The sequence below is a fragment of the Equus asinus genome, chromosome 5 (assembly GCF_041296235.1).
Source record: "Equus asinus isolate D_3611 breed Donkey chromosome 5, EquAss-T2T_v2, whole genome shotgun sequence".
Taxonomy (NCBI): domain Eukaryota; kingdom Metazoa; phylum Chordata; class Mammalia; order Perissodactyla; family Equidae; genus Equus; species Equus asinus.
The window spans coordinates 58,004,574-58,031,654 of NC_091794.1; the positions used below are offsets into that span (position 1 = coordinate 58,004,574).

At 48.6% G+C, this 27,081-nt stretch overlaps 2 protein-coding genes across 2 annotated transcripts in view; one reads left to right on the forward strand and one right to left on the reverse strand.

Moving 5' to 3' along the window:
- The first annotated feature begins 311 nt into the window (after positions 1-311).
- LOC106848366 (ral guanine nucleotide dissociation stimulator-like) lies at positions 312-4,547 on the forward strand. Its single transcript, XM_044769305.2, has 5 exons — positions 312-725; positions 2,065-2,258; positions 2,401-2,780; positions 3,539-3,754; positions 4,109-4,547. Exons 1-5 carry the CDS (start codon positions 493-495, stop codon positions 4,349-4,351), a joined length of 1,266 nt encoding a protein of 421 aa, XP_044625240.2. The 5' UTR covers positions 312-492; the 3' UTR covers positions 4,352-4,547.
- Positions 4,548-13,970: 9,423 nt separating this feature from the next.
- The window catches only part of LOC123285430 (lysosomal dipeptide transporter MFSD1-like), a 37,797-nt gene continuing 24,686 nt past the window's right edge, over positions 13,971-27,081 (reverse strand). The window contains exon 12 of the mRNA XM_070511415.1: positions 13,971-18,040. Within this exon, the coding sequence (XP_070367516.1) occupies positions 18,016-18,040 (25 nt within the window). The 3' untranslated portion in view covers positions 13,971-18,015. The remainder of the gene's footprint in view (positions 18,041-27,081) is intronic.

Genomic DNA, 27,081 nt, shown 5'->3' on the forward strand with positions numbered 1-27,081 from the left:
GCTGAGGCCTTAAGTGACTTCATCATATTCCACAGAGGAGGACATTTTGCATAGTGATTCAGCCTTTCGATGCTGTTGGACCTTGACATGAGCCAGTTCTGTTGCCATTTCAGCAACACGCTGCAGGGCACATGTTACGTGTGTCCGAATGGACTCTGAGTTTTCTAGGTCTGCCATGACATAGAACCGCAGATTGGCAGAAGGTCACTAATCGTCTCTTTGCTCATGTCTGTGGTGGTGTGGTGGGGATGTTTATTGATGACTCCCTGAGGTAATGCTCTTACCTCAGGCTCTTAATGCACAGCGGTGCGATTGTTCCTCAGGTCACAGAATGCCTTGAAGGTACTGAGTGTTTGTCATTCCCCTAAAAATCAAATTGTACTTTTAAGTCCAAAACCATTTTCAAGGCGGGCTCTCGTCCCTCTTGCACAACTTCCTGAGGTGCTGGGAGGTTCTGGTCTGAGCTCCAGACCCTGATGCTCCTGGTGGTTCATGGTGATTCCACTGACTCTGTGTGCCTCCTTGTCCACGTGGTATGCCAAGGAACCCACCCTGTCCGTGGCTGAGGCCCGCACGATGCTGACCCTCAAGGCAGGCGCAGTGCTGAAGGTGGTAGACTGCCTGCAACCATCTTTCCACGGCAGATCCATCTCCGTCACCACCTTCCCGTGTGTGTACCAGGCCTTCTACCCGACCCCACAGGTCCTGGACCAGCTGCTCCAGAGGTGAGTGCCCACCCCTCCACAGCACAGCGGGAGTCTCCCACCTAATAAACGTGTGCCTTGGGAACGTCCCCACACCTCTCTGAGCGTCACCTTGCTCATCCGAATAGTGGGGTGGTAAGAGGGTAAACCTCACAGGGTCACTGAAGGAAATCACGGGAGACAGCACGGCAGACGCTTGCCTGGTGCCGGACTCCACAGAAGGGACTGCTGCTCAAGCTGCGTGTCCTCACGCTTACAGCTTCCGTCCCCAGTGAGGAGACTCCCTGGCCTGTGGCCTTCCTGAGTGTGGAAAAGTACATGAAAGCAAACTGTTTTCCTATTGGCAAGACAATTTAGCAACTCCTTCTAGCTCATCCTGGTCCTTGTCTTCGGTGCGGCCAGAGCAGTGGTCTCTGTGGGCAGCAGAGGAGACGCAGGCCCACTCAGAATTCTGGGAAGGCTCTGGTTGGGGTTCATTCATTCAATACTATATGTTAAGCTCCTACTACATTCATACCCTTTCCTACACACTAAGGATGTCCAATGAAGGAAGCAGACACTATCCCTGGGGCTCAATTCTAGCCTGAGAGCTAGAAGCTCACTTCTGGGCATCATGAGTATTCATGCCCAGAGGACGTTAGATGTCACACCCTCTTGGCCTCCTCTAGATATGGACGCATCCTCTCATAGTCAGACCACGATGACAGACTTCAAGGACCAACTAAGACCATGAGTGGTGTTGGGTCCAGAGGGAGGGCCTCCTGTGTCCACAGAAGGGGCTAGGAGACCATGGGGACTGTGGCTATGGATGGACTGGCAGACCCTGGATCTCACAGCTCTTGGGGTTTCTGTGGGAGGCCTGAGGTCTGCGGTCTTCCCTACAGGAGGAAATGAATCAAAGAGACCTGTTCATGGGGTGCCAGTCCCGCCATGGGAAGCAGAGGAGAGGCTGGGCTGAGTCGGCCACTGAGAGACTCCTCGCTTCCACAGTTCCCTCTCCCTCTCCCTGCCCTCTGCACAGGCACCTCTCCTAAGCACCGCCACTGGGGCCCAGAACAGTAGGTGGTGAGCAGCCTGGTCACAAATCTGCCTCCAACCTCAGTCCTGATGCTCGAGCGTGGAGGATGGGGCAGGCTATGTCCAGGCCCTTTGGGAAAAGAGTGTCAGGTGGAAGACCAGACTCACACAGGCTCTCTGTTAGATTGGCTGATGACCAGGCCTTCCAGTGCAAGGACAGCCACCCAGGGATTGGAGTGGCTGGTCCACCCTCTGGGGCTCAGGCACAGAGAAGGTGCTGTGGGAACACAGTGTGGAACAGCAGGCCAGGCCTGTGACTCTCTTCACACATGCCTCTCCCCAGTGCCCTCTCTCCCATCTGGGGCCCCCGGCCTCAGGAGAACTCCCAGGATATGTGGCAGATGCTGCGCCACTCCAGGATCAACCTGACGTTGGCCTATCTACAGGACCTCTTGCCTGGCTCAGTCCTGAAGCACCAGGCCACCCCTCTTCTCATCCAGGTGGACCTTTTCCAGGCCACTGAGTTGGAGACAGAGGGTAAGGGAGACCGTAGGCTTGGAAGACTACCCCAGTGGGTGGGTCATGACTGGGGATTCATTTAAAGACAGTGGGATCTTTCCTGTTTGGGGAAAGGCACATGGAAAGCAACTTATGTAGCTGACCCTTTCTCTTTCTCCAGCTCCTGCCCCAGCTCCAGCACTTCTGCCAGGTGCAGAGGCAGAAAAGGGGCCACATCTGGAGCTGGACGGAACTCCAGTTCTATTTCTGCCATCACTTCTAGCGCTGGAGCCGGCAGCAGCGCCCTCAGCTGCTCCAGACCCCGAGCGAGTGCCATCAGCAGCCCCAGCCCAAGTGCCAGGTCCTGAACTGGACTCAACGGGACCAAGGGGCCTGCTGGGATTTCCACCTCAGGCTCCAGTAACAGCCGCAGAATCAGCTCCGGTTCCAGAGGCTTCCCACCCCTGTCGAGTGACCGGGAAGAAGCAGCCCGATGGGAAGCCTAGCCTCATGGCCTTCTCCCCAAGGGAGGTGGCAGAACAGCTGACGGCCATTGACGCGGTGAGCACCCGGGCTCTCAGGGCGGGGTGGGGCAGGCCACCCCTATGCCATCAGCTGGCCCAGACCTGCTTTTCCCTGTGGCGGCTCCTGTGACCTGGGTCCAAATCCCAGCTCCACCACTTCCCAACCATGGGATCTGGGCAACTCCCAAGCCTTCGTGTTCCACCCTCACACTGTAGAGATGGGGACCAAGAGGACCTGCTGCACAGAGGGGCTGAGCACATTGAGTGAAGTAGAACACAGAGGAAGCCTGGTGGGGCCTGGCCCGAGAGGTCGGGGAGGAGAACTCACTGTGTGCAGCCAGGAACTCAGGCGGCCCAGCCATCTGCTCGGGATGCTCAGCAGCCTCAGCATTTGTGATGCACCAGACGTGTACTTCACTAAAAGGGAGACAACCTGACAAAGCCCGTGGGTGTAGCTGGCACAGGGGAATGTGCAGCGGAATGGGGCCTGGGACCAAGGATGCTCAGGATGCAGGGAGATGCCCCCTTGGGAGGAGCCAAGCGGAGCAGCCCTCTGGAGCTTGCAGTTTGTGGGGGTGGGCTGTGTGTAAATGCTCCTGTCCTTTCCCCACCAGTCTGGAGTCCCGGGTCCTCCTGTGCTGGGTGCTCTCAGTGGAAGAACAATGAAAGCGAGGGGCTCCCACCACGCTGAGAACACATCCTCAGCTTCCTGAGCCCCTCCTTAGACCGGTGACTCCTGCTTGGACACTAAGCTGGGCTGTGGCAGGGCTGAGTGACACTCCCCCTCCTCCCCAGGAAGTGTTCAAGAACGTCGAGCCCTCTGAGTGTCTGGGCTCCACCTGGGGCAAAAGAAACCGGCCCGGACATGAGAACGTGGCACCCACCGTCTGGGCCACAGTGGTGCAGTTCAACAGAGTAGTAAAGTGTGTCATGACGTCCTGCCTTGGGGACCCAAACGTGACGGCCCGGGGCAGGGCCAAGGTTCTGGAGCGGTGGATCGAGGTGGCCAGGGTATGCGGAGGGAGACCCTCTCCAGAGCCGTGGAACTGCCCCTTCTCCTTGATCAGCTCTCAGGACTGAAGGCTGCACTCTAAGCCCCTGCACAGTCGCTAGGTCCTTCCTGTCAAGGGCACACTGACCTTGACTCGCATGTCCCAGTGGTGGGATGCTCACTTCCTCCCTGGCTCCTTCCTACTTTGAGCGAAATTCCTCCTCCTGGAAGTGTTACTCTTTGGTCCACCTGTGCCCACCCTGGCACCCTGGCCATCTGTCCCACTCAGGAGGGGAGAGTGGAAGGGAGGGGGACTGAAGCCAGAGCAGACAGGGCTCCTGCTCCCCCTCCCAGCTCCTCTTCTCCCTCCTCAGGAGTGCCGAGCCTTGAGGAACATCTCCTCCCTGCACGCAGTCCTCTCGGCTCTGCAGAGCGTGCCCATACACAGACTGAAGAAGACCTGGGGGAAAGTGTCCAGGTGGGGAGGCCTCTCCACAGGAGGACCAGGGGGAGGAGGGAGCTCCCACGTGTCTGCCATTGCCCTCTCGTCGGCTGGAGCTTCCTGGGTGGCAGTAAGCCCTGGGCACAGGGCCTGGGTGGGTGTGCAGTGTCCCTGATCCTCACTGGCATCTTAGGCCCCCAGTTCTGCTTCAGGAATCAGGTCCCCTGGATGTCACATAGTAGGTTGAACCAAAGTGGAGATTTTCAAGTGTTTGCCATACAGCAACAGAACTCTGTGCCCAGTGGAAAACCAAACTGGTCAAAATACAGCTGCTGCATAGAAAAGGGAGTGGCAGCCCCAGGTGACCAACATGAGAGCCCCCTCTGCAGTCCCATGGTGACGTCAGTGCTCAGAGGACCCCCACGAAAATCCTCATTCAGGCAGTTTGGATTTTCTAGATTCTCATAGAGAAGGGACTTGCACTTATGCCCCCTGCCCCATTATTCCTGAGTTTCTCCTTCCTCCTTTCCCCCCTCAGGAAGAGCTGCCGAAAATTTAAAAAGCTCTGTGATGAGGACAACTGCCTTAGCTGGGAGCTGCTCATCAAGGTAGAGTGGAGGCTGGCATGTGGAGGGAGAGGCGGGGTGTGGGGAAGGGGGACAGGGCAGGATGTGGACGGTCATTTCTCACTTGAAGTTTCTGTGTACAATTCCAGTCTTCCCTGGATGAACAGGAAGATGGGGTATGTTTGGTCCATGGGCAGGTGGGGGAGGTGTTTGTGGGGTGGGAAGCCCCGGTCATGGCAGGAAGTGGGGGTGTCTGGGCTGATCCCGGAGGGGATGCTGAGCTGGCCGGTTGAGCAGGGGCTGCCTTCCATTTTGGTCCACGCTGTCAGCACTTAGATTCTTCCAGGCTGTTGCGTGGATGGGGTGGACGGGCGTATGTTTCTTCCCTGAAGCAGCTCAGTGTGTCTTTAGGAAGCCAGGCCCCCACTGCTCCTTCTGTCTTCACCACTTCTCCACGAGGAGGGCACCCTGCCTGCCCTCGGGATGGGCACTGCCAGGCATTACCCCAGGCCAGGTGGACAAATGGGCTGCCCAGCCTTGAGTCTGAATGGCTGGAGCATGACAGACGTTTGTGCATGTGTGACTCCCCAGAGGCCCTACCACCGTCCCTGCTAGTCTGTCCCTGTCAGGAACACTCACCTGGGTCCTAGTCAGCAGTAACTGGTGCCCAGGTGGCTTATGGGAAGTGTCCAGGAAACTGGTGGTGCTCAGTGGATCTTTGCTGAGTGGACCTCATAGGCTCCACATGAAAGAGAAACCGAAGTGTCCTCTCAGCCCCTCCCCACCCTTTCACGCCGGGTGGGGTGAGAGCCAGAACCATGTAGACCGTCACTGACGCTGAGTCCTCAGGAGACCCTGCGAGGTAGGGGGAGTTGTCACACTTTCCAGATGAGGAGGCTGACTCAAGGAGGACAGGCGTTCGGCCCCAGGTCACACAGCGAGAGTGTTGGAGCTAGGATTGTTCTAGAATCAGAGTGTGCTGGAGGATGGAGTAGCATGGGTACCAGCTGACTTGGTTCAGACGTCCAGGGCTGAGGTCAGAGGGGCTGAGGAGAAGTGGGGTGAGGGGAGGATGGCCTCCTTGACCCTGTCCTCAATCCTGGCAGAAGCAGCCCTCCAAGTTTGCCACCCTGCTGAGGACCCTGCAGAGAGGCTGGAAGAGGCAGCAGCAGCACGTGAGTGCGCCTGTGGGGAGGGGCTCCAAGGTCAGAGGAGGGGACTCTGCCCTCCCAGCTGGGGGCTCCAATCCAGAGAGGGGGCCTTCCTCCTGCAGCCCTCCTCATGTTGCCGCAGAGCCTGACACCCGCCCTTGGAAGTGACCAGGAGGAGGGCCTGGGGAGCTGCAGCAGGATGGGTCGGGAGAGTGGAGAGGCCAAGGATTAAAGGCCCTGTGACCAGCCAAAAGCAGGCCCTGGGAGGTGACCAGGAGGAGTCTGGTGTTCTTGGAGGGTGAGGGGTGGGGATTGAGGGCCGGCTATAAAGGGTTTGAGGCTGCTCCGTGTGGGGACCCTGGGCTGGGCCAGGAGGCTGAGCATGAGGAGTTTTCAGGGGAGGTCATGGGGACACCTGAGACCAGGGCCTCATCCCATCTAATCCCAATGGCACAGGGCATCGTCCCCTTCCTGGGCACCATGCTAACTGACCTGATCATGCTGGACACTGCCATGGAGGATTACGTAAATGTGAGTGAGGCCGGGGGCCAGAAGGGGGTGACCAGGTTGGGACTTGGGAACACACAGTCCCAGTACCAAGACCTGAGTGGTCAGAATGTGGTAACTTCCTGTCATGACAGCCTCCCAGGCTCCCCTGTGGGCTGGGACAGTGTGCCCCTCTTAGGGATGAGGGAACGAAGGCTCCACGTGGAGCCCGTCCCGGGTCCCCAGGCTGGCGAAGCAGCAGAGCTGCCCGCCTGCAGAGCTGCATGGGCTTTGTTGGAGGCGAGAGAGAAGTCAGCCTCCAAGTCAGGCAGCACACTGATGGAGCTGTCCCTTCCTGCCTGAGGACTCAGCCTCCCTGTCCATCATCAGAGAGGCTTGGGCTACAGGGTCCTTGAGTGTCGGACCCCATGTCCTCCCTTCTCTGGAGCCCAGAGCCTGGCCTGGGTCCAAGTCCTGTTTTCTGTCAGGCCCAGCCCCCTCCTGGACCTGGAGCTGGGCATCATGAGAAGGGGTGTGCACGGGGGCTGGTCATAGCTAGGGGGCTCGTTCTGATGGACTTTTGCTGTCTGCCTTCCAGGGCAATGAGATCAACCACGAGAAAAAGAAAAAGGTGAGCAGCTGTGGGCTTCCATGTGAGGGAGGAGAGGGGCGTGGAAACCAGAGACGCCCCTGGGCGGAACTCTCCTGGGCACCACCCGCTGCATCTTACATTTATTGAGAGTGTTGGAAGACAGAGAATCAGGAGACCCATCCAGTGGGGGGGTGGGGGCAGCGGTGGGCATCAAGCAAAACTTCCTGCGGGAGGGGCTTATACCCATCTCTGAGAACAGGTAGGTCCTGCATGGAATTGGAGGGAAGGAGGGTCCCATGTGAGCAAGGACCCAGGACCAGCACCTTGCCCCACTCCTCACCCCCTGAAGACCCTGCAGCATCCCCAGCAGGCTCTGTCTGCATCCTCTCCTCCCTCTGGTGCCAGGAGCACAAAGTGATGATGGAGATCGTGCAGCTCCAGGAGGCTGCAGAGAATTACAACCTAGAGCCCCAGGAGCGATTCAGGGCCTGGTTCTGGGACATGGAGCAGCTCAGTGAGGACGAGAGGTGAGGCTGGACAGGACATGGGGAGGAAGAGGTGCACTCTCCCTGCTGGCCAGTCCGGAGAGCCTGAGTCCATGACTCCCTTGTCAGCCCTGACCTGTCGCATGGCGATGGCTGGGGAAGCTGGGCTCCAGCTGCTGGGCAGATGCCGGGAGGGACACCAGGGCTGTGGACTGTGGGAGGCTCACAGGTGCCACTCTATCCTGTAGCTACAGCCTGTCCTGCCAGCTGGAGCCCCGGTGTTAGTTGGCCAGCAAATCTCTCCAGGCCCAGAGAGCATGGCCATCATGAAGCTGAGGAGGGAGTGAGTGTCCCGTTGTCGTATGACCTCTTCCTTAGCAGCAGGGGCCCAGCTGGGGCACTCAGGGTGCAAGGGCCCCACCGCCTGCCACCCCTTCCTGAGGCCAATTTCCATCTCTGTAGGGGTGAGAATCACTGCTTGTAAATAGTTCATGCCAGATTTGCAGACTGTTGTATTAAAGTCCTGTTTCTCTTAGGGCCTGGGAGTGGTGGTTCTTTCACATTCTTTGCTAATTTAAACGTTGTCCAGACTCTCAGATTCCTCACTGGAGTAAGACATTTTGCAGTCATCCGATTATTGTGTGTGGGAGAGGGGGGAAGGTGCAGCCCCTCCCTGGCTGCTGAAGGAGACCCCCAAGTGCCCCTCCTCAGAGGACAGGTCCGTGTCAGCATCGTGAAGCTGGGCCAGGAGCAGAGACAGCCCGTCAGACCCCTGAGATGGGAGGTCGAGGTGTTTTCTCAGGCCGAGCATCCACCACGGAAATATGGGGGGCCCTAAAACCACCACTTGCCAGGCCCACTCTGTGCCCCAGGAGAGGGGCTGCCCGTCCACACTCTGGAGGGAGAGGAAACATTTCCTGCGTCTCTTGTGGACGTGTCTCTGGACCCCATGTTGGGAACTTGTAGTTTTCTAGTTCAGCCTCTGGAAACGCATCAGCTCTAAGTGGGGAAAACACGTAAGGAGATCAAACCGTGCGTGTGCAGAGGACAAGGCCAGGGGAAGGTCATTTGTGCAGGGACTTTGGGCAGGCAGGACCTCCCCTCCTCAGTGTCCCCCTGGGGCTCCATGCTCACCCTTTCCCTGGCCTGGAATCCTGCTGGGAACTTGTCCCCGGCTCCGAAGTCCTCTCCCTGCTCGTCTCCTCTCCAGGGGAACACTTGTGGTGCAGCCGTCCAGGCTCCAGCTGGGCCCCGTTCCCGACACCCTCCTGCTCCCTGGGACCCAGGACCCCAGCCCCTGCACTTCCTTCTTCACTCTTGTCAAGTCAGAAGTCCCCTCAAGGCCCCACCCTCCCTCAGGTGCCTCACAGCCACTCCTCCCTGGCTGGCCTGATGGACCAGGATGGGTTCTGACAGGCGGGATAAGGGTCCATGTACCTGGCCAGACGAAACCCCCACTCGGTCCCTTGCTGACCAAGGTGACTTCCGGGTCTGTGTGGTGCTGACGTCCTTGGTCTAGGAGCTCCGTCCGTCACACCCTGAGTCATGTTATTCCTGACTTGTCCTACGTTCTGGCTGGGCCCGAGCCCATAGACCTTTGCCCCTGGGATGGCTGTGCTCTCATCCGCAGTCTTGTGCTGTGGTTACCTCCTGGGCTGTGTGAGCCATTTCTGTTGGGGGCTTTGAAAGCTGAGGCTGAGAGGGGCAGGTGTAGGGATGTCCTCCAGGGGAATGCCACCCAACTATGATCTCTGGGTATCCGTGGACACGGCCTTGCCTGTTTAAATCCTGAAGGGCTGGCAGTATGGGTGGACAAGAGCCACTGCGCTGAGTTCACCCAGAGTCCCCACCCGGTGATCAGCAGCTCAGGGGTCACCGCCGAGTATTGTGAACGTGCTTCCACGGGAAGACCCAGTCACAGCAAGACCCAGATGACTTGTGTAGCGGTTCAGAGCTCTCCCCTCTGGATGGAGGCTGCCAGTGGCCCTCAGAGACACAGGGGGCCTGGCCTCTGCCAGCGCGGTCTTCAGGCTGCGGCAGGGATGGAGCACACATCCTGGTTGCCCATGGCCTCCCTGACAGGGCACAGCCATCCAAGAACGTGACTGGCTACACGGCAGACCATCCTTTACCTCCAAGAGCAAGAGAAGCGCCAGGACCCAGGGCTGAGCAGGGCCGGGGAAGGCAAGAGGTCTAGGTTAAGAGTCTTTGTGCGTATCCACTCATTTTGCCCTCAGAATAATTTGGAGTGTTGTGGGTAATATCCCAGGTTTTAATAACGTAGAAGAAGCACAGAAAGGAGGAGTAATTGGCCGTTGTCACCCACACCATCTGGCCTGTCCTCCTCAAACATGCCTGGGCTCTCTTGCTCCCTCACCTCCGCTCTTCTTGCCCGCACCTAGAATGCCTGCCCACCGCATCTCTGCCCCCTCAGACAGATGGCTTACCCAGGGACTCCATCTTGACGCAGGGAACCTGTTGTCCTCGATGTGACCAGGGCCCAGGTCAGTTCTGAGTTGGTCCCCCTCCCTTGGCCATGAGAGACAGAGAGAGCTCAGTGTGTGCCTGATTGTCCTACCAGATTAGAGGCTGAAGTCATGAATTTCCTTCTATCCCACCCACCATCAGGCCCAGAAACGAAGGAGCAACTGGAATCTTGTTGGATTGGGGGCACATTTTGTGCCAGAGAAGAATAGCGTCACACAGTTAAATGGTCCTGGTGTGAGACTTTACGATGTTCTTCAGTGACACAAAGTTCTGCCGTGTAGTCTCACTAGCTGTTTCTTAACAAGCATCCCCCCAAGGCTGCTCCTGACCACAGAGAGTGGGAGTCAGAACTGGGCAAAGTTTCATCATCAGAACTCTTCACTGGTCTGTGGTCTTTTTGCCAAGAGAGTGAAATAGACCAAGGGAGATGTCCCTGCTCCCCGCAGTTCTCGTGCCATGAGTGCCATCCCACCCCATTGCAGGGGACAACTGCTGGGTAGTCAGGCCTTCTCTCAGGGGCAGACATTTTGGAATGGCCTGGGAGCAGATTTTGGAAGTCAGCGTCAGCTCTCCGACCATGTCTCCAGAATCTTCATGAGCTCACAGGAAGCAGGACCTGGTTTTGAGTTTCTGAGCATGACTACACTAAGGTGGTCACTCAGGGCCTTGCCCAGGAGGCACCTCCTCCTGGAAGCAGCTGAGATGCAGGGACCTAGGCTAGCATCAGAGCAGGTGGCCTGGGGGAGTGGCAGCTTGTCTGTGGTACTCAGAGGCTGTTTAAAAGCATCCTGGATGGTAGGAGGTGTGAAAGAAGGAGCTGGACCAGGACTCCTGGGGAGCTGAGGATGGCTGGAAGGATGTGAGGTTGTCACACAGAGCTGGGTGTCCACCGTGATGGAAACAGAGGTGAACAGAGGCCAGGGCAGTGCTGAGTGTCCACAGACCAGTTAAAGCCAACTGGTGGGCTTCCCAGCAGAAGGTAGAGCCCAGTAACAGGGGTGTGAGGGGTGGGAGCAGACAGTACACAGCCTGGAGCGGGCAGGAGTTGGAGGCCCAGAGAGCTTGTGGTGAACAACAGGGCACGTTAAGGAAAACGGGGCCCCATCTCAGAGAGCAGCAGGCATGCAGCCTGGGCGACGGATGGAGCCTCAAACAAACAGGGCTGGAGCCCTCAGCCAGCACGACTGGAGTTCATTTCCAGAAAAAAGAGAGGCTCCCTGCCAGGAGGACACGACCACGAGGCTTCGGGGGTCCCATAGCCAGGCTGGAGGGGCTAAGCCTCCTGATGTCCTGGGTGGAAGGGCTCCCAAGGCATGGGGTATGGAGGAAGGGGGCAGGGAAGGGGCACCCGAAACACCTCAGGAGCCCAGGGGAGCCTAGGGTGCTTGTTCCCTGGTGTCCACCCCAAGCGTGGATTCAAACGGGAGTGCTGACCTGCTGAGTGGTTCAGGCCCCAGGGCCTGCTGGCCTGCTGCCCCTTCCTCGCCCTGTGGCCTGGGACCGGGATGTGAAAAAAGCTGCTGAGCACGGGCTTGGTGTGACCATGGCCCACAGAGGGCATGCCAACCACACTGAACCCTGCATCCAGGAGGCAATGTGAGGCCCGGCAGCACCTCTCAGGAGGGCCCAGGATGCGTTTTTCGTGTCCTAACGAGGGCAACAATAGTTCCCTAGTGGAATGTGTCCTTATGTGAATGTAGCAATGAGGCAGACGGAGCTGGAAGGATGCACAGAGATCCCATGCTAACCTGTGCATTTTATGGGGAACCTGAAGTGCAAAGGGCCCAGGAGCCGCTGCGGCTCATGTGGAGAAGCTCAGTCACTCAGCGAATGGATGGGGGCGTGAGCGCACACGGGCCAGAAACCAACACCAACTACCTTTGCTCCATGCACATCGCTCTGATTTTGAAGTGTTTCAGCTGAATAGACCATTTTCTTAACTGAACAAATTTCCAACTGATGCCCCCACTGATTCTGAAGGGGCCTCTTTCTCAAACTCTCAGAGCCACGCTGGCGGGCATGAGACCGCTCCTTGTCCCGACGGAGCTCCGCTGCCTCTTTCTGCCTCCAGCGTCCCTCACATGTGTGGCAATCTTCCTCTCTTTTGTCTGTGGGACACCTACCACAGCATGGCTTGATGAACAGGGCATAAGTCTGCGCCTAGGATTTGAACCTGTGAATCCTGGGCAGCCGAAATGAAGCATTTGACTCAGCCACTACACCGCCGGGTTGGTTTTAATGCTTAAATATTCTTACGACATAAATGTGATGGAAAACTATGGCGCCTGTGTATTTTAGTTGGGGATATAACACCTCCTTACTTTTCTACACGATTCTGCAGCATTGTCTTGCGCCTTCTCAGCCTCAGCCTGGAATCAGCCTTTTCCTCAAGGAGCACTGGCTCCTTGTATGAGACCATGGCATTAAAAACGTGCATCTGTGAGCTCAGTTTGCTGGTTGCTCCGGGGTGTCCTTGCTTCTTGGCCCTCTCGGTGGCAGAATGCTTAAGTTAGGCTGGTGTGCTGACCTTACCGTGTGTACACTGTCTGCTGTATATGTGTCTATATGGAAACAGCCATGTTTAGATTAAGGTCAACGTCAGTTCAGAGCACGGCTTCCCAGTCGAACGCATGGCCACATGGAGCCCTCCAGCCCGCGCCCTGCCCTCCCCGAAACCTGCCCCTGCAGTAGTGGAACCCTGTCTCCTGCCGTCTGACGACCACTCAGTCATTTCTCCAATCCCGGTCTAGATGCATAGGGGCCTCACAGTTATTAACCAGTAACTGTTGAGAAAGAACTTTATCAAGTAGGGTTCTCTGCTTGCTCGGTGTCTTTTCCTGTAGTTGTACAGATTCCAGTCATTTCCAAAGGTCCTTAGGTCAGCAGCACTTCCCCCACGACTTGCAGTGAGTTTGTTTCTTCCATTCTCAATACAGTTAGACTCTCTAGTCTCATCTGCATTCCATCCAAGGATCCACCCACCTAAATCATTTTACTAATTTGTGTAAGTCAAGATTTGCTCTTTCCACTGTAAAAATCTGGGGATTTTGTCAAAGGCAGAGAGGAAAGTATCCGCCATTAAAGCATCACACGGATTTCCTGACCTCTTCATCCCTCTCCCCCGACCCCAGCCCTGCACAGCTCTGGGAAGCTGATCTGTGGATCAAATTGATAGCTTTGTGTTTGCAGAATGCCATATCAATGAGACCGTACTCTACCCAGCCTTCGCAGATGCTTCTTTCTGTTAGAAAGGTGAATTTGAGATTCCTCCATGTGTTTTCATCTTGATAGCTCTTTCAGTGTTGGCACCTGATAGCATTACATTGCATGGATGTACCTCATTTGGGTGTCCTTTCATTTATGGAAGGTTATCTTTGTTCATTCAAGTTCCCTTTATAAATGAGGTGCAGTCTATATGTGTGTGCTGGCTTTTTTGTTGACGTTCTATTTGAAAACATTGTGTAAATACCTAGGAAGATGGTTGAGGGATCACGTGTTAAGATGATGTTTAGCTCTGTAAGAAAGTGCCCAAGTGTCTTCCACAGTGGCCGCACCACTCGGCATGGGCAGCAGTGACGACAGAGAGTCTGTGCTGTCCTACCCCCCAGCCATGAATTGATCTCGTCTATTTGTGTGTCGAGGCATCTCACTTTGTTTCAATTTGCTTCTCTCTAATGATAAGTGATTTTGAGCATCTTCTTGCATGCTTATTGTATGCTTATACTTTCATTAGCGAGGTGTCTGTTCAGATCTTTACCCATTTTTCATTGGAATGTTTGTTTTCTCATTGTTGAATTTATGATGCTTTGTACATTTTAATACAAGCCCTTTCTTAGATATGCCTCTTCCAAAGATTTCGCACAGTCTAGGGTTGTCTTTTTCTTCTCTTAACAGTGATTGTCGCAGAGTAGAAAATTTTAATTCTAACAAAGTCCACCTTAACTGGATTTTTCTTTGAAGACTCGTTCTTTCAATGTTGAAGATAAAAGGTCATTATGAAAACTGAGGTCATATCTTCTCCTTTGCTAGTTCTAGAATTTTGATAGTTTCGCAGTTTATGTTTACATCCATGAACAATTTTTGTGAATATTTGTGTCATGTGAAAAGTTGGCGTCTTTGTTAAGTGTTTTCCATATGGTCACCCGATTGTGTCATCACCATTTGTTTAAAAGACTAACTTTTCTCCATCTAATTGCCTCTGATCTTTTGACAAAGATCAGTTGCCCATGTTTGTGAGTCTATCTGTGGACTCTGTATTCTTTTCCATTTATCTCCTGGCACATTCTTACCCCAGCATCACACTCCCTGTACCTTTCTAAATCCTGGGAATGTTCATCGCCATTCTACTCACAATAGTGGGGAACTGGAAACAACTCAACTTTCCATCAAATAGGATAGATAGGCAACTTGAGTATATTTACACAATGGAATACTACACAGCAACAAAAAGCAATAAGCTCCTGCCACCTGCAGCAACAGTGTGACTCTCCCAGACATCATGATGAGTGAAAGAGCAGGACAGAAAAGACCACCCACTAGGATCCTACTTCTATCTCTGGTGGTAGACCTCAGCATAGCCATTTCCCAGGAGGAGGGTTGTGACAAGGGAGGGGCACAAGGGGTGGAGGCATGGGAAATATTCTACATCCTGCCCTGGGCGGTGGTACACAGGTTGTATGCTGCTGACTGAGTGAAAGGTCCTGGTGACATTAGAGATGGAGTTCATTCAATACTCGGGGTGAGGAGTGGGACCCCAAGAACCAGTTCCACAGGGTGCTCTGAGGGGACTGCTCCGAGGGTGTGAGCAGTCAGTGTACGTGCAGGGAAGAGGAGAAGAGGGAAAAAATTTGTGACCAAGTTTCATCTATGTCAAAAAAGGATACGGTGCATCTGGGTGACATAAACAAGCATCTTCAGTCACACATCAAACAAGTTCAGAGAAGCTGATGTTATCTGCGTGTGGAGGGAGACGAGGACCAGGGTCGTTAACTATTCCCACAATCTCTAAGCAATGCAGCGGGGGAGGGTGAGAGCGAGCTGCCCTTCACCTCTTCCTGCTCTGCAGAGGTCCAACTGGCGTCTTCAGTCATGAGACGTGGGGACGCAAGGTCGTGTGACATAGGCTGAAGACGGCCTGCACGGCTCCTGCGCAGCACAGCGTGGGTGTAATCGGACTGACTTAACGCCTATGCAGTTTGCGGGCTAGATTCACCCACTGGACCAGGGAGAGGGGTTCCAGAAACCTGTCCACAAGACATAAGTGACGCTCGTGCAGCTGCATACTTCATATTCACGCAATTCTCTGAATGTATGTCATAACCCAATGACACATTTTAAAGTCAAAAATCAAGTAAAAAACACACAGCACAGAATGTTATCACTTGATATCCTAGAACACAGAAAGCATCCCCAAGTCATAGGAATGATCAACAATAAACTGGAAAAATGATGTGATTCTGAAATGTAAATGTTCCAGTACTAGGAAGAGGACAGAGCAGATGGAGATCAGCTTGGGACTGACCGCAGGCACAACCTGTGACTCTGGGCGACAGCTCCCTGGACCTCACTTCCTGCTGATTAACACTGGTGTTAACAACAAGGTGATCACATCTGAATTTGTCTAATATGGTGTCTGCACATACAGTTTCATCAATAATTGTTACAGCAAGTACGTCAGTCTTTTCTACAGTGACTCCCATGTTTTGAAGCGTGAGCACCTACTTCAGTTTTTCCCAGTGAAAGTCTTTTTACTTTTAAGTAGAAACCTTTTCAAGCATATGCAGAAGTAGAGAGAAAAGGGTAATAACCACCCTAATACATCCATCAACCCATTTAATAATTAACATTTTGTTATATTTGCTACATTGTTTTTCTGAATTAGACTCTTTTAAAATCCATCTTATTATGGAAAGGCTGAGTATTAAAAAACAGAGGAGTATAAAGAATTGCCATGTACCCAGCACCCAGCCTCCATCATTATGAAGTCATGGCTCATCTTGTTTCTGTTATAACTCCACCTCTTTTCCCATTTCCCACCCCAAAATTAGTAGAGACAAATCTCAAATAGGATATCATTTCATGCACAAATATTTAAATACACATCACTAAAAGAAAGGACTTTGTAAAATAGAACCACCAAAGCAGCGCCATACCTTAAAAAATTAACAATAACTTAGGGCCTGAGAATGTGCATTTCTAACAAGCTCCCGAATCACGCTGATGCTGGTCTGTGAAGCCACATTGGGTGGCACTGCTCTAGTTTCCCACAGTCCAGAGTTAGCTAGTTGTGTCCCCACGGAGTCTTTGAATTTGTTTTTCTGCTCCTCAGGCATTTTGTTAAAATCGACTTCACTAGATTCAGACATCAAATTTGTAGACTTTCATCAGGAGGCACCATGTCTGGCCATCTCTCTTTGAGACCTTTGTAGCCACCAATGACCACTCCTAGATCTGTTGTTACATTAGGGGGTGCAAAATGGTTATGCCCTCACTCCATGGATCCTTCTTCGTTCATTACCTGGTCCTCTTCTATAAAGAGACTTTCTCTCTTCAACTGTTTGAATACCCTAAGGTAGGGTTCTTACAGAAGTCAGGATAAATGCTTGAATCTCTCTTTTCATTAACCCATTTTCCACAGACTATGTTGGTTCTCTGGCATCCTGAGCCACCAAAGGGATGTTTTCTGTTTGCCTTGTTTAATCCATGCTAGTCAATTCCTGAATACAGTCACACCTGGCATAATGACATTTGGATCAATGACAGACCACATATACATCTGTGGTCCCAAAAGATTCGTACCGTAGAGCCTAGGTGTGAAGGAGGCTATCCCACCTAAGTTAGTGTAAGTACACTCAGTGATGTTCACACAAGGGCAACACTGGCTAAGGATGGATTTCTCAGAGCGTATCCCGTCGTTAAGTGATGCATGACTACAAATATCTTGGTGTCTTTCAAGTCACTGTTATTAGTTTTGATGCTCAAATTGCTCCATCTTTGACTAATGGGAGCCTAGTCAGGTTAGATCCTAAGACCTTTTCACAAGACTCGAGTTATGGTTGATGGCTTCCTATCTTTGGATACGACAAGATTTTCAGGCTCACCTGCTACATTGCTTGTCCCAGACCTAGAGTCAGCCATTTCTCCCAGGAACCCTGGTTGCAGTTAATGAGAAATGGTGCTTGGAGTCCACAGTCTAGACACTAGAAGCTTTCACTAGTGAAGGGTTGGTCATTGTTTCTGTATTATCATAGATTTTCTCTTCCCATCATGCATGTCCAAAGTTTTAAAGACCAAGAAGAATACATAGAAACCATAAAGGAAGATCATGAAAAGATGTTATTTTTAAAATATCTAGCAAAATTGAAAAAGAAAAAAATAAAAATTCTATAAATGAAAAATTAAAGGTATTCAAAAATGCAAAGTAAGTCTATACAGAGTTTAAACAGCAATTTAGTCACAGCTCAAGAAAGAACTGTGAAATGGCATTTAGACTTGGACACATCACCTGGAATATAAAGCAACGTGATAAAGAGACAAAGAGACGTTAAAAACAGGATGACTAAATGATAAGGTCCAATTTTGTATAATAAAAGTCCAAAGGAGGCTTAGAGAAAATAAGCACAAGACAGCAATTGAAGAGATAATGGCTAAGAACTTTCCATAATTGGTTGTATTTAAGAAGCCCCACAAAGCCAGATATATATAAATTAAAAATTAATCCACATCAAATAACATAATAAAACTACACAACCACAGAAAAACAAAGAACAATCTTAAAAGCAATCAGCGAATAAAGCAGGTTTAGTGTGAAAGAACCATCCTTAAACTAAAGTCTTCTCAGCAGTCACAGCAGAGCCCGGGATCCCGCAGGTCATATCCGCCAAAGGAACATAACCGTCCCCTGGAGTTCTGTATACACTCACGAGAAAGAGCGAACAAACATTCTCCCAGCAGACGAATACACAGAATTTGCTACTCATAGACCTCAATGCAACACTACTTAGGTGAGAGGCAAACTGAATCCAGAAGGCAGAAGAGGTTTCCCAGAAGCCGTGGTGGAGAAGAGGAGCTTGCTACACGGGATAAATCAAAACAGGCCTGGACCATGAGAAACAAAAACAGAGAGCACCACCAGTCCAGTGTGTTTTTTGATGAGATACGTTTCAAAATGGTAGAACTAAAATGGTAGCCAACAATAATGATAAATGGCAGGAGCAATAAAGGCACTCCAGCATGCTCAGCCTGTAGAATGGTTTGGGGGGAGGCCAGAATTATTGATTACCTTTAGATCTGTTACCTGAAGTGCAAATGTTAAAACTTTAACAGTGCTACTGAAAATGTGGAGACAGAATAGTTAACCTCTAAGCTAATACAGCCAGAGAGAAGTAGGCATAAATAGTCCTTCAGTAATATAATAGGAGATAGAAAAAAGAAAAGTTATTTAAAAAGAGCAATGGTAAATAGAGAATAAAATGGAAGAAGAATTCAAAAATATTAAAGGTCACAATAAATGTGAATGGATAAAACTAGTTAGTTAAAAGGCAGTAATTATAAAGATTAAAAGCTCCAGGCCTATTTTGTTTATAACAGACACATGTGAAATATAACACCATGGAAAATTTGAAAGTAAAGATATAGGAAAAGATATACCAGAGAAGTACTAATCAAATAAAAGCGACACAGCAATATTTGTCTTAGGCAAATCTGAAGCTGTATATAGTTGAATGGAGTCAACAAGCCAGCCTCAAAATGTATAATGAAAAAGCAGACAGATTACAAGGAGAAATGGAAAATCCATGATTACATTAGATTTTTAAAGCCTCTCTTAGAAACAGAAATATTGAATGAAAAATATTCATCATGATAGAAGATTTGACATCAGGTAACAAGCTTAATCTAATTGACATATGTAGAACTCTAGACTCATTATTTTCAAACACACATGTAATTTCTACAAAATTTAACCATGCATTAGCTCATAAAGAAAACTTCAAACATACGAGAGTCAACAGGACACAGATCACTTTCTTTGACAGCAGTGCACCAAAACCAGAGATCAATAACAAAGATAATTGACCTTATTCCAAGTATTTGGAAAGTGAAACACATACATATACACCAATCAAAACGTGTCTAGGGGCCGGCTCCGTGGCCGAGAGGTTAAGTTCACGCGCTCTGCTGTGGCGGCCCAGGGTTCGGATCCTGGTGCGGACATGGCACCGCTCGTCAGGCCACGTTGAGGTGGCGACATCCCACAACTAGAAGGACCTGCAACTAAGATCTACAACTGTGTACGGGGCGGGGTGGGGGGGGGGGGGGGTTGGGGAGATAAAGCAGAAAAAAAAAAAAAGATTGGCAACAGTTGTTAGCCCAGGTGCCAGTCTGAAAAACAAAACAAAACAAAACCAAAACGTGTCTAAATAACTTTATATCGTAAACTCATATACAGTTTATAGACTATTTTGGACTGGATAACACAAAACTGAAAACAAAATGTGTGCACCAGTGACAGCAGGAATTGGAGGGAAAATGTCCCCCTGTGTGGATATAACAGAAGAGAAGGATGATTGAAAATGACAGAGATAACCTTTCAAAAGAAGAAAGGAGAACTGGAAACAGAACAATAGTATAAGCTCTAGGAAAGCAGAAAAAAGGGACACACTTAATGACATAGAAAACAAAGATAAAAGAGATCTACAAAAGAAAAATGCAACAAAATTCTTTCATAAAGAAAGAGAAAATATGAATAGCACTGTAACCATGGAGGAGAGTGAATCAAGTGTCAGGTTTCTGATGAAAGAGCACCACACTCCAATGATAGTTAGACAAGTTCCAACCACTGTTGGGAAAACAATCACCTCTTATCCATAAGCTGTCCTAGGAACAGACCAAGAAGGAACCTCCCTAACTCACTTTATGAGGCTAACAGTATAGCTTTGAAATGAAAACTAAAGAAAGAGAGTTGGAGAACGGAAAATTAGAGACCAACGTTGTTATGAACATGGCCCTATAATTGAGCTAAAATCTGAAACTAAATCTTAGTAAATGGGATCCAACATTGTATTTTAACAAAGCATCCAAGTCATGGAAGATTTACCTTAACTATTCAGGATGGCTTAACGACATGAAATCCACTAACACAAGTGCATTACACTAGGAACCCGGGCGGGTAGGGAATCAACACCAAATGAACAAGTGCTCACACCTACAGATGGGGAGGAAAAGTGCGAAAACTTAACCAGCAAACATTTTACCAAACTTGCAGTACAGGGAAATGGTAAAATGATAAAACGCATCAAACAAAATGCTGCAGTAAACATCTTGATCAGTGGTGAAAGCAAAAGTTATTCTCATTAAAGTTAAAAGAAGCCCCAAGGACACTTGGAATCACCACTTTTGCTCATCATTGTAGTGGAGGTGCTAGCCAGCAAACGAAGAAAAACAGAAGAAGTAGAACGCATAAGAACTGTAAAGGGAAAAACAAGATTCACTGTCATTTTCAGGTGATTGTTCTCTTAGAAGCTCTATGAAGCCAATCCTCAAACTGTTAGAACTAACAAAAATGGAGCAAGGCTGCTGCAGTCAAAATCAAAATACAGAAATCAACAGCACTCATTTATACTGAAAAGATAACACCAACTAGAACTTTTAAAAAAGATACAATTCCACAGATAAAACAAGAATGGCTGGGAGCTGGAACTTGTAGAAGCTGAGTAACAGACACGTGTGTTCATTATTCTAGTCTGTCTCCCTCCGCATAAACCTAAAATTTTCTATTTTTAAAAGTTAAAATCTAAAATAGATCGTGACCCACTCAGAATAACAACAAATCTATCAGGTACTTAGGATACCTCGAAATGTATCTTACAAAGATGTGCAAGAATTTTAGAGAGGAAATTATTTAAAACTCATTGAGTAACATTAAAGGAAACATATAAATAAAGAAATGACCATATTCATGACATGAAGCTTTTTTTAAAAGTTTTTTGGTGAGGAAGATTGGCCCTGAGCTAACATCTGTTGACAATCTTTGTCTTTCTTTTCCTCCCAAAGCCCCAATACATAGTTGTATATGCTAGTTGTAGGTCATTCTAGTTCTTCTATATGGGATGCTGCCACAGCACGGCCTGATGAGCAGTGTATAGGTCCACACCCAGGATCTGAAGTGGCAAACCCTGGGCCGCTGAAGTGCAGCACGTGAACTTAACCACTCTGCCACGGGGCGAGCCCTGACATGAAGCTTTGATGTTGTGAGGATGTAGTTTTCCCCCAAATTATAAGTTCCCACAGGGTATTATGGAGAACTCAGCAAGAAGATTCTAAAGTTCATACGAAATTCTATCAGTTCAAGAATAGTGAAGACAATTTTAAAGAGGAGGAAGGGAGAGGAGGAAGGGAAATGAACTTTTTCCAGCACTTAGCCCAGGCCAGGTGCTGGTCGCGGCCCTTTCCCTGTATGACCTCACTAATCCTCCCTGCAGCCCTGTGGGGCAGATACCAGTATCATTGCCATTTCCTAGAGGGAGACACTGGGGGAAAGATGACATCATTTGTCTGAGGTTTAGGGGGACCAATCTTTACTGTGTGCCCAGCACTGATGGGGTCCTGGGACATGGGATTCTCAGTGCTCACACCGGGGAAGTCCCCACAACAAAGCCTGGTTAATCACCTCCCCAAGGCCCCATGTCAGGAACCAGCTGGCAGAGCTGATATGCAAAGCCTGGCAAGCTGACCTCGGTGCCTGCCCTCGACACAACGACGCATCTAAACCCTTAAGGCTTAGGTTAAATTACAGAACACTGAAACCACTGATACTGGGCAGGGCATAAATCAATAGTCCAACAGAACTAGGAACCCAGAAGCACACCTGTCTATACTTGGTATTATCAGTGGGGGAAGGACTCAACAAATGTCACTAGGATGACTGGTCATCTCACCTATGTGGGGGAAAATAGATGCTGACCCCATGCAATAAACAATAAATTCCAGTTATACTAAACGTGAGCAGCGAAAAGTTAAAATTTAGAAGAAATGATAAAAAATCTCTTTTGGAGCTTAGGAAAGAGAGTAGGATTTCTTGAACCAAATTTAAAAAGAAAAATGGGCAAATGATGAGAATAAGTAACTCAAAGAAGAAAGACAAAGAACAATATAAACACAGAGTCTGCGAGTCTCCAGTAATAGGAAAATGACAATGGGGACAATGAAATATTTCAGTTCAGCTTGGCGCCACTTAACAGGCTGAAAATGTCACGTTAGAAAAAACGTGGGTAACCAGAACCAGAAGGCATCTAAATTGGTACAAGCAACTTAGAAAGCAACAGAGCAAAATACATTAAAGGAGAAAATGGGCTACAACTCAACCACTCATTTATAATAGACTCCCCAGAGCTCACGCCGGTGTGTACACAGAGAGGTGCAAGTATCCTCCACCACAGCAACACCACAAAGTTGGGGAAAACAGATGTTTATCACCAGAGGAGTGCACACTTTATGGCTTAGTCATTCAGTTAAAAGGAATGAAGCGGGGCCGCCCCAGTGGTGCAGCAGTTAAGTTCGCATGTTCCACTTCAGCAGCCTGGGGTTCACTGGTTTAGATCCTGGGGAGAGGACACGGCATGGCTTGACAAGCCATGCTGGGGTAGGTGTCCCACATATAAAGTAGAGGAAGATGGACATGGATGTTAGCTCAGGGTCAGTCTTCCTCAGCAAAAAGAGAAGGATTGGCAGCAGATGTTAGCTCAGGGATAATCTTCCTCAAAAAAAAGATAATAAACTTTTTAGTTCTTAGAGTTACTAGGGATTAGAAGTTCCTCTTGGTGCCGTCAGTATATGTGAAGGTGAAAAAGAAATTAAGTATAAGGAAGTAATAGAAAAGAGGTAAAGTTATGAAGAGAAAAACAGAAAGAGAATAAAAAGGATGCTTTTAGATGCGAGTCGATTCTACCAGTTATTTTTTGGTCTCACACCTGCATGGATACTGTCACTCTGTGAACTGTGAGGATGTGTCTGAAGTGGAAGGGCTCCCAAACCCCAACGCCAGGGGTGGAGTAGAAGATTATATGCCAGACTCAGGAGTTTGAGGAGTCGTTGGAAGTCTTTGGGTAAGTGAATGGCATAATACATTTTAGACACTGGTTGATGTCAGACCTTGATGGGCAGAATGGATTGGACGAGGAGCAGGACTTGCTGAGCTGTGAGGTGATGAGTGCCTGAACTAGAGCAGTGGTTTTGGTGAGCAGAGAGGAGGGGCCGGCTGTGAAGACAAGGATTGCCAAAAGGGGGTGACAGTAATTGGATGTGTCTGATAACTGTACATCTGGATTTTTAAATGGCACGAGTGTCAAATATTCTTTCCTCAAACTGTGGTAATATTTGGGAAATCCTAAGATTTTAATATTCAGACTTTTGCTTTGATTGCTTTACTTGTAGGGTGATACTTTTCTTTTTGCTTATTTTTGTAGATCATGTGCAAATTTTGGCTCTGTAAGTAAAGTTTATACTTTACCTATATGGACTGAAGGAGACACAGAGGCAGAGGTGACTCTGCATATTTGTGTCTTAGTGACCAAGAGAGCTCTGGTGCCATTGACAAAGAGAAGCTGAGAAAGGGGGTTGGTTTGATTGGGGGAGGGCGGTGGTTTGGAAGGCGGAGAGTTCCTTTTTGACCATTTAGATTGAGCCAGATAAGGGTGTCGTACTGGCTATAGCCTGGAATGGATGGGAGAGACAGGGACTGGAACTTGCAATTTCAGAATCAACTGGGTGGAGTTGTTGGTTAAAACCATGGAATGCAGTGTGCATCAGTGGATAATTAGCAGATGGAAGGAAAAGGAGTATTTAAAGAGAGATGGAATCATCCTATGGGAAAAGCAGAAATGTATAAGTCAAGGAAGCTCAAGGAGGAAAGAATTTGAAGGAAAAGTTTAATATTGCCAGATGCTGCAAAGATATCAAAATGAACTAAGTACACTGGATTTGGCAAGAAGTTTGAAAATCTTCAAGAGCAATATTAAACACAAAGGAAAGGCTGTGGAGCCAAGATAGAGCTGCAGCCTAAGAAAGGTTGGTGGTGATGTTGAAACCAGTGTAAATTTAACAAGAACAATAGTCCAGGGTGTGTTGTCTAAAATCAGTGCCTCACTCAGACTGCTGGGACAGTGTATTTGTCTGGAAGCCGTCATCTGGTGTTTGTGACATAGTCCTAGTAAACTGGAATGTCTTTGATCTGACGTCCAGCTAAGTTATTGAGCTCACTTCCCTACATTTCTTTCAGTTCTTTACTCCTTTTAGTAGCATTTCTAGTATGTCAAAATATTCACTAAAATAATCAATTGATAATTTTTTAAACTCTGAAAATTAATACAGCTCACAGAAAAGTGCAACAGTTGTTCTGTAAAAATCTGACTTTTCTTGGGGCTGGCCGGGTGGCATAGTGATTAAGTTTGTGCACTCCACTTCAGTGGCCTGGGCTTTGCGGGTTCGGATCCTGGGCGTAGACCTACACATTGCTCATCAAACTATGCTGTAGTGGCATCCCACATATAAAACAGATGAAGAATGGCATGGATGTTTGCTCAGGGACAATCTTCCTCAAGCAAAAAGAGGAAGGTTGGCAACAGATGTTAGCTCAGGGTCAATCTTCTTCACCAAAAAAACCCAACAACAACAAAAAAACAAATTTGACTTTTCTTGCCTTTCAACTTCCATTGGTGTTGTCAGACAGCTTTTCTTTCTGCTATCATTTTATGGCATCTTCTGATATGTTTTGGGACAAGCAAGCACAAACAAGCCTTCCTTTGTTTTACCTGTGCACAGTTCTAACTTACGCTGCCGTCTCTCTTTTGGTGAGCTGCCAGAAGTCTTGCCTTGATATTTAGTTTGGTCAAAGTGATAAAGAGAACCAGTCCTAATTGCTTAGTGGTTAAAGTTTGGCATGCTCCACTGTGGCAGCCCAGGTTTGGTTTCCTGGCGCAAAACCATACTACTCATCTGTCAGTAGCTCTGCTGTGGTGGTGGCTCACATTGAAGAACTGGGAGGACTTACAATTAGAATATACAGCTATGTACTGGGGCTTCAGGAGGTGAGGGGAAAGAGGAAGATTGGCAACAGATGTTAGCTCAAGGTGAATCTTTCCCAGCAAAAAAAAGTGATAGAGATAGTGCTTTTTAATTACTTGGTTGGCAAAGTTGAATAGCAGATGAAAAGAACTGCAAATATTATAAACTGGGTATCATAATTATGGTAGACAGTAGCACTGAGTCTAAAATGATATTCTCAGTCCAAGAATTCTAAACTGGTTTTAAATAGGCCTGCCTTCAGGCAGATTGCTTAATCTCAGTAAACCTAAATTTCTTCTTTTTAATTATATATATATATTTAAATTGAACTTTGTAAGGTACGCTGAGATGTGTGGTTTAGTGACATTACGTAGTCTCATTTAATATAGGATAAGAGACTGAGTAGTTCAAGTCATAAGAATCACTTGGTGGAGGTCTAAACTGTAGCCTTAGTTTTCATTTGGGTTCCAGCAGTGTTGGAAGGCAAGGTGTTTGCCTTTCCAAAATTCATTTTCCGTTCATTATCTAGTATGTGCAGTAGAGAAGGCCATACTATAGATTCAGTGATAATGGCGATAGCAGTTAAAGTTTGTTGAACACTTATTTTGCCATATATTGTTCATTCATTCGACTAAATATTATTGATTGCCACTGTGTGTCAGGCAGTATTCCATGTGCTGGGGATACAACAATGAAAAAATTCTTGTTCTCTTGGAGTTTATATTCTAGAGATGGTAACTGGTCAGTAAACTAAATAAGTTTCACTGTCTAATGTACTGTATATTTGGTGTATTTATTTAATTGTCTTTATCCATCCACTAGCATGTAAGATCCATGAGGGAAGGGAGATCAGCCTGGACAGCTAGGTTGCTATCATTATTATGATTCTTATGTTTTTTTTATGAGGAAGATTAGCCCTGAGCTAACATCTGCTGCCAATCCTCCTCTTTCCACCGAGGAGGAGCCACCCGAGCCAACATCTGTGCCCATCCTCCTCTACTTTATATGTGGGATGCCTACCACAGCATGACTTGCCAAGCCGTGCCATGTCTGCACCCAGGATTCGAACCAGCGAGCCCCAGGCCACTGAAGCGGAACGTGCAAACCTAAGTGCTGCGCCACCGGGCCGGCCCCAATTATGATTATTTTTAAATAGACCTCAGCAAATATATAGAATTAGGTTAATCATAAGCTTTACTTCGTGACAAACGGCGTCATTGGTCATTTTGTGGTTTGTTTATTTATGTACTAATAATGTAAGGAAAATCTATGAACCCATCACTGATGCCAAGAATTATAACACTGACAGTAACTGTGACTTTGTAGGTAAGTTTTCTATGTGTTTTATTTTGAAGTGATTTTTTAAAAATCAGCAGGCAGTGGGGGCAATGTGGAGTCCAGGTAGGAGGTGGGCAGAGACCAGTTAGATGAGGAGACCAGTTAGAGGTGAGAGATGATGAGGCATCCCTTAGCAGAGACAGTGGCGTGAAGAGCTGGATGGGGTTGGATGTAAGAGAGAGTACCTTAATACCTTGTCATCATGGCAGAGTTCTTAGTCACCAGCTCCTCACGCGTGTTCGGATAAGGTGTGTGATGATGAAATCATCCTTGGTCTTTTGCTTTTGTACTTTCAATATTTAGAGCTACAAAGCTCTCTAGAGAATCTCAGCATTTTTGAGATTTAAATTTTTATTGTAAAATATTTGACATAAAAAGTATGCAAAATGATAGGAAATTTAATGCTTCAAACCCTTATAGTCACACTACTTAGTATAAGTTAAATATATTAGCCCCTGTATTCTGCTCTTTGATGTCGTTTCTTTCTCGTCAGCCTCAGTAGTAATTCCACTATTTAAATTGGCTGTTTATAGTTTCCTTAAAAAAAAAAACCGAAAACGTTTACTGCATGTGTATATATCCCTAAGAAATGTATCGTATTATTTTGTATGGTCTTAAACTTTATGTTAATGGTGTTGTGCTGTATATATGCCTTGGCAGCTCTGTTTAGCTCAGAGGTTATGAGATTCATTCATGTTGATGCATGTAGCATTCATTTTCACTGCTGTCTATTGTGTGAA